This window comes from Medicago truncatula, chromosome 1 (assembly GCF_003473485.1).
Source record: "Medicago truncatula cultivar Jemalong A17 chromosome 1, MtrunA17r5.0-ANR, whole genome shotgun sequence".
Classification (NCBI taxonomy): domain Eukaryota; kingdom Viridiplantae; phylum Streptophyta; class Magnoliopsida; order Fabales; family Fabaceae; genus Medicago; species Medicago truncatula.
Genome location: NC_053042.1, coordinates 34,547,975 through 34,555,740, shown reverse-complemented (window position 1 = coordinate 34,555,740; position 7,766 = coordinate 34,547,975). Strand labels below are relative to the sequence as shown.

Here is a 7,766-nt window from a genome sequence, read left to right as displayed (position 1 = left end):
CCAAATCATAAAGTAGTTAAGAAAAGAAAAACATAACGCTTAAAATATTGTGTCCACTTTTTTAGTCCCACAAGACATGGATTTTGAATCTTCATTCTTCCAATTCCAATACCAAAACCTTGACACTTCATTTGAAAATTCCTCTTCTTTTTTAGAATCCTTTTCATTGGACGATTTCTTTTTCTTCAATGAAGACAACAACATTAACAATAACACCTTTCCCATGAATTTCACTGACCAAAACACACAAATATTCAAAGAGTCATCAACCTCCGATTCCAACTCGAACACTTCAAACTCTCAAGTCAGCACGGAGTCACAAGAAGTATCATCCAATTCAACTCAATTGGTACAATCATCATCACCTAAGAGGCCATATAGAGGAGTTAGGAGAAGACCATGGGGAAAATTCGCAGCGGAAATAAGAGACTCAACTAGAAATGGTGTTAGAGTTTGGATTGGTACATTTGATACAGCTGAAGCAGCAGCTTTAGCTTATGATCAAGCAGCTTTATCAACAAGAGGATCAATGGCAGTGTTGAATTTTCCTGAACATGTTGTGAGGGAATCATTGAAAGATATGGAGAATAACAAGTCTTGGGAAAAAGATGGTTCTTCTCCTGTTTTGGCACTCAAGAGGAAACACACTTTGAAAAGAAAGTCTAAAGCAAGTAATTGCAAAAAGACCAAAAGGGTAGAAAGGGAAATGGAGAATAATAATAACATTGTTTCACAAAATGTGTTGGTGTTGGAAGATTTGGGTTCTGAATATTTGGACCAACTTCTTAGCTTGACTTCTTCTTCTCAAGACTTTTTCTAGTTTCCTATTTTGTTGAGTTTTGTTCATTACTATTTTTGTTCATGTTAATTAATTCGTTCATGATTCTTTCCCTTTCATTCCCTTTGTTGGTTTCCTTCCATTGGATTGTAATCAATAGAGAGAGAAGATATAGGAGAGTTTCCAATTGTATAAATTTTGCTTCTAAGAAACATTTCACAAACAATTATTGTTGAAAGGTTTCAATTAATATAATCTTTCATATATATCGTTTTTTGTCCCCAAAACAAAGGTATTCACCCTCACTTTCTTCTACTATATGAGTGGTATAAATGGGATGTGTTAACTCATGATATGCCAAATAATTATTTAATAATTGATAAAACGTAAGAATCTTGACTCATTTGTGCTCTTCATTTAATAAATTTACAAATGTTCTAAGTTAGAGGTATGAGGTGTTTATTGGGAATTTAAGTTTTTAAGTTGAGTGAAATGTACAAGCAAGACTCGTCTATACATACATATCTTGGGTGTTTAACAACACAAACATTTTTCTACTTTTATTTGAATAGTCTTAGTTGAATGACATTCCATCGAAGAACAAACAGATGATTAAGAGTTAGTCGTACATAGACACAATCATAAATAAAATTATTTGGACAAACACAAAACAATGACAAAACAGTCATATCATTCAACATTATTATACCATTTTCTCTTTATAAAAAAAATAAAATTGTGTGAGCATGCTCAAATTTTTTAAGTTAGGTTTGTCCCTGAGAACGTATTTATCTGGGATTTGATCGATTGATTGACTCGTGTTGTTTTCGGTCAGTAGTCTATTTGTTAAAAATTCATATTTTTAAGGTGAATAAGTGAGATGTTCTGAGTTTGAACCCCGACCCCTGCATACGTTATACAATGTTTATGTTAACTGAGCTAAGCTCCCGAAAATTGATTGATTCATTTGTTGAATGAAATTTTAATGTATTATATTATTTTTGTAAAATAGTCTAGTGATTATAAATTCAACTTTTTAAAGTGAATAAATGTGATGTTTGGTGTTCGAATCTCAACTCCTACATATATCATGCAATATCTCTATCAATTGAACTAAATTTACCATGACTATGATCACATTATTTTATATCGTAGGATTTTATGTGTTGTAAAATTATATAAATATTGCTCCCCCAAATGAATCATGTAAATATTTCTCTTGTTCTCCCTGCACATCTTTTCTATTTGCGTTGTCGAACTTTTTTTTTTCTTCACAAAATTGTCGAACTTCAACATAAAAAATTGATCGGTTAGAAAAGTGTTTCCTAATATTATAGGATAAATGCTTACACAATCATAACCATAAATAAAAAGTGGTTCAACATACATATAAATAAAATAAAATAAAAATTGATTAAATAATTAGACTAAATTCTTTCTTATTTATTTTGTTTCATTTACGTGAGAGTACCAAACATATTTTATTTATACTTGTAGAAGAATGTTAACCGGTGCCCAGGTGCATTGGTTAAGCACCAAGAGAAGTAAATTTTTAATTAAAAAGTAATGTAATCATTACTTTATAAAAAGTGACAGGTTATATTTCCAAGACATAAATTCTATTTATAGATTCCTTAATCAGTGTCTCAAGGGCACTGGTTAACAAAACATATATTTGTATTCAAAACTACCTCATGGTATAGAGAGGCAGTACCTATTACATCAGCCGCCACCCGCCAGTGTGCCCCACGTCACGTGTGATCCCACCAACGTAAAGGCTTAGAGCATCTCCAATGGGGGTCCTTACTTAACAAGGACCACTCCCCGTTAAGGACCCTCCATTGGAGAAAGAAAAAATGAGTCATCGCATCGTTAAGGAACAAACAACTATATAAGGACCTTCTCTTTCCTGGATAACTAACGGGTCCCACATTTAAAAAGTAATAAAATGTGTACTACTTGGTCCCACTTGCATAAAGGAATAATAAAATGTGTACTACTTGGTCCCACTTGTAAAAATGAGTAATAGGTAAATTATTTTTGTTTAATGATGTAAAGATAGTGGGACATATTTAAGTATTTTTCATTTGAGTCTTTATTAATGTATTGTCATTGGAGTCATTAAGTCCTTAATAGGTACTTTTATTAAAAAATTATAAATAAGTGATGTATCACGTGGGATCCATTTAAGGAGTCATTGTTAGAGAACTACCATTGTGGATGCTCGTATGACATGTTAGCAGATTTTAGTTTATGAAAGCAAAAATTACATGACATAAAATTTTAGTATAGTTTTTTAGAGGCAAAATTTCTAGTATTTTACTGTGATATTAGTCTTTGGTTAAATTTTTAACTAAAGATATTTCATTTGGTTTTTTTTAACCAGAATCATAGAATAATATATATATATTCCTTAAATATATATATATATATATATATATATATATATATATATATATAGTCCTATTTGTCAATATATATGGATGAATTCGTGGTTGGGAGATTCTCCCTTATGTGTGCGGTATAATCGTCTTTTCGACTTAGTTGTGAATAAGTCGATTTTGGTGGCGGCAATGTGTGATTTAGGCTGGGAGAAAGGCGAAGAGGCTTAGCAGTGTCACCATTGGTTATGGGCATGGGAGTATGATTTGTTAGGGGTGTGTTGGATTTTACTTCACGATATTTCTTTGCAATAAAATTCTACAGATCAGTGGCAATGGCGGCTTGATCCTATTGACGGTTAATCAATCAGGGGTGTGTACAGGATGCTCACTAGTCAAGAGGCCCCAAACTCTGACGTTACTATAAATTTAATTTTGCATAAACAGGTTCCCTTGAAAGTTTCGATTTTGGCCTGGAGACTCATTCGTAACAGGGTACCGACAAAGGATAATCTAATGGCGTGCAACATTATTTCTCACAATAATCAGTTATATGTGATTGTGTGTGGAGGATTAGAGACTGCTCAACATTAGTTTTCGTCTTGTCCTTGCTTCGCTTCTCTGTGGGGCCTTGCACGGTCTTGGCTTGACATTTCTACAGCTGATCTGTCTCATGTTTAGGAGCATGCTATTCAGTTTACTTATTCTTCAGGTGATTTGAGAGTATGTCGTTCCTTTTTGCAGCTTGTTTGGCTTTGTTGTATTTGGGTTTGTTAGAATGAAAGGAACAACCATATATTTAAGAACATCGAAAGTCATATCCATCGGTAGCTACATAAAGAGAAGCTACATTCCTTTTGGTAGATGAAACCTACTGATATTAATATTCTTATAAATTTTCATATGTGGTGGTTGAGCCAATTTGTTTGTCTATGCATCGGCTAATTTGTTGTATTTTTGCTTCTTTGTAACTTGATCGTTTGTATACTTGTGAGTTCCTTATTGACAAACCTTATGCTATTAAGGATACTCCGTTGTTCGCAATATATTTCATTTTAACTTGTTAAAAACAATTTAGTGAGCGGTAAAATAACTATTTAAAGTACTGGATTTATATAACCGTTTTCACACACAACGGAGTGAAATGAGTTAATATATATCATCATTATCAATCTAGCCGTCAACTTTTGATTAAAAAAAGTCCAACCATCAAATTTGCTTATATTTTCTTTTATAAACAAACTTGCTTTCAAACCTTATGACTTTGTTCCTTAAATTAAAAAACTTATGACTTTGTTATCTCAATTCTCAACCCCAATTTTGACATTCTCAACCCCTATTTATCAAGCCCTGCAAAAGATACCTTTTATGTGCCTTCTAGAATTATATTTGGTTACAAATTCGTAAATTTCTGATATCATATTTGAATTTTACACAAAAAGAATAATTTATATTTTGTTGAGAAAAAAAATAGATAGGGTATTATTACAAGAAAAGTATATTGAACTCTTTTTTCTTTTCTTTTTTTGCTAAAATGATAATATTATGCGCCTTATAAATACTAGTATTTTTTTCAATAAGCTAAATTGACACCACAAATAATCGCACCAAATATTTCGATGAGGAGTTCTCAGGTCCCAAGCCAATACAAATATAAGTATTTATTCTTAAATTCTTAAAAAAGAAAGCAGTGTTTTATAAACTACGCATAATGAGCAGAGCAGTGAAAGTGCTGACTAGCTAAGTCTGGCAGACCACCACGAATCAATAAGTTGGATATGACCGTTGTAATTGCTATCAAAATTGAGTTCAACACGAATATGCGACCAGATAGAAATCACAACCCATATTTGAATATTATCATTTAAAAAAGTGTAATGTAAAACAAAACTACTCTATTTTGTTACACACACCAAGAAAGATAAATGATATAAAGTTGCTTTATAAGACAATATTTACTAAAAAATTGCCATTCATGTGAAGTTGTGATTAACGATGAATGTACTAATTTATTGTATTTAAATGGTTAATAAATTTTATTTAATAAAAAATTATTTGAGAGAATACAAGTTTCAATCTTGATTAAATTTCTTTTTGAAGTGTGGAGGCATATCATGAAGAAAATTGACATCTCAACTAGGTTCGGATCCCATATTTCAATAGTTATTTGTAGCACCCCATTATTTTCAAATAGAAATTATATTAAAGACTGATGAATATGCAACTTAAGTATTCATGAATGAACTGTAAAAAAATAAAAAATATTTATGAATGTCTCCTGCATTTTGGTTATGTTCAATTCAACCTTCAAAAGTGTGATTCAACACTAATAAAAAATAGATATCCGAAGACACCCCATTTGACCAAAATCATTCAACATCACTTTATTTTATTTTATTTCTAAATCGTTTGATTTATATGCTAATGTTTGGTCGTTATGTTTCACTTTTTTCACAATTGGTACATAAAGGAGCCAAACACAGAAAGAAAGAAAGTAGTTAAGAAAATAAACAATACAAAACACTTTAATTTGGTGTCTAATTTTTTTAGATTCACACAAGACATGGATTTTGATTCTTCATTCTTCCAAATCCAATACCAAAACCTTGACACTTCATTTTCAAATACCTCTTCTTTTTTAGAATCCTTTTCATGGGAAGATTTCTTTAGCTTCAATGAAGACAACAACAAAACTCTTCCCTTGAACCAAAGTGCACAAATATTCAAAGAATCATCAACCTCTTATTCCAATTCCAGCACTTCAAATTCTCAAATCAGCAATGAATCACAAGAAGTTTCATCCAATTCAACACAACTAGTACAATCATCATCACCTAAGAAGTCATACAAAGGAGTTAGAAGAAGACCATGGGGAAAATTCGCAGCGGAAATAAGAGACTCAACAAGAAAAGGTGTTAGAGTTTGGATTGGTACATTTGATACAGCTGAAGCTGCTGCTTTAGCTTATGATCAAGCAGCTTTATCAACAAGAGGATCAATGGCAGTGTTGAATTTTCCTGAACATGTTGTGAGGGAATCATTGAAAGATATGGAGAATAACAAGTCTTGGGAAAAAGATGGTTCTTCTCCTGTTTTGGCACTCAAGAGGAAACACACTTTGAAAAGAAAGTCTAAAGCAAGTAATTGCAAAAAGACCAAAAGGGTAGAAAGGGAAATGGAGAATAATAATAATATTGTTTCACAAAATGTGTTGGTGTTGGAAGATTTAGGTTCTGAATATTTGGACCAACTTCTTAGTTTGAGTACTTATCAAGTCATTTGTTAGTTTCTTTGTTTGTTGAGGTTTTTTTGTTCATTAATTACCTTTTTATTCATGTTAATTAATTCTTTCATGACTTCTAAAATTGTTAGCATTGATCGTGATTCTTTCCTTTTCACTCCATTTGTTGGTTTCCTTCCATTGTATTGCAATCAATGTAGAAAAGATATGAAAGTATCCGGTTGTATAAATTTTGCTTCTAAGAAACAATTTGGATTCTCTCATGGTGTTCATCTTGCCTTAATCTCAAGCATTCACTAACTTTTTTCTCTCCCTTCTTTATTATTACCATCCTTACTTTCATGTATCAATCAACTATTGAATTAAAAAAGGAGAGATGGCTGAACCAAAAAGGCTAGAGTGGATCTAGGGATGACACTGCGTACCCTATGGGTAGGGTAGGGTATCAATCAATCCTTACTTCCCCATACATGCGTACGTAAAAAATACCATATCCGAGTCTCTACTCTCGTGGGCAACAACTTTAGTTCCCTTCCCCATACCCTATGAGTAGCTAAGTGTCCATACCCGCACCCATTACCTATACTTTAACTATGAAAAACAATAAAAATATCACGATTGAAATAAATCTATGGTCCAAAAATTTTCAAATCAACTCATAAAATAGTACAAAGTTCCATGTTTATGTTGTTCTAATTGAAGACATAAAGGAGTTAAAAAAAAAAAATCAAAGAATTATTAAGTTTCCTACACGCTGCGCAAAGGGAATCAATGTGCGGACTTCGTAGCTAAGCTTGGGGCATTGTCGGATATTGCACTTTTGCACCATGCATCTCCTCTGAAAGAACTCTTAAACCTCCTTCGAAATGATGTTGTTGGAACTTATTTTTTGACATGAATAACATAAATTAAAATACTGATTAAAAAAATCTTCATAAAACCTAGCTCACCTAAATTTTCTTATAAAAATAAGAATTTTTATGTATATAATAAAATTGATCTAAAAATAGAATTATTCAATTGAAACTACGTATGAATAAAAAATTGATCTAAATATACAATTAGTAAATGTATCTGAAAAATTGAATCCTAAAAACAGAAATATGTGTTGGAAATGTGGATCAATTGAATCCTAAAATAATGGATCTAACAAAATGTATATCAACAAAATACATTGCAAGATTTTAACTTTGGCTAAAAGCACAAAGACTACAATGTTTTAAGTCTCTTTTAACAACAACAAATGCACTCAATTCTTCAATATACAGATTTAACAATGTAACTTTAAATTTGAATCAGCAGAAAGAAAAAAAATTGAAACTGATATTTTTAATGAATTCGAGTTAAAAATAAAAATGATAATGAC

General features: G+C 31.5%; 2 protein-coding genes across 2 annotated transcripts; both read left to right on the top strand.

The window, feature by feature from the left end:
* On the top strand, positions 1–1,044 carry LOC25484269 (ethylene-response factor C3). Its single transcript, XM_013613041.3, has one exon. The coding sequence runs from the start codon at positions 77–79 to the stop codon at positions 818–820; it is 744 nt and encodes a 247-aa protein (XP_013468495.1). The 5' UTR covers positions 1–76; the 3' UTR covers positions 821–1,044.
* A 4,569-nt stretch (positions 1,045–5,613) lies between these two features.
* Positions 5,614–6,543, top strand: LOC25484268 (ethylene-responsive transcription factor 1B). The gene has a single exon (XM_013613040.3). The coding sequence runs from the start codon at positions 5,723–5,725 to the stop codon at positions 6,443–6,445; it is 723 nt and encodes a 240-aa protein (XP_013468494.1). The 5' UTR covers positions 5,614–5,722; the 3' UTR covers positions 6,446–6,543.
* Positions 6,544–7,766: the final 1,223 nt, after the last annotated feature.

Bases quoted from the DNA above. Each gene is read 5' to 3' on its own strand.
- LOC25484269 (XM_013613041.3), top strand. From the start codon at position 77: ATGGATTTTGAATCTTCATTCTTCCAATTCCAATACCAAAACCTTGAC.
- LOC25484268 (XM_013613040.3), top strand. From the start codon at position 5,723: ATGGATTTTGATTCTTCATTCTTCCAAATCCAATACCAAAACCTTGAC.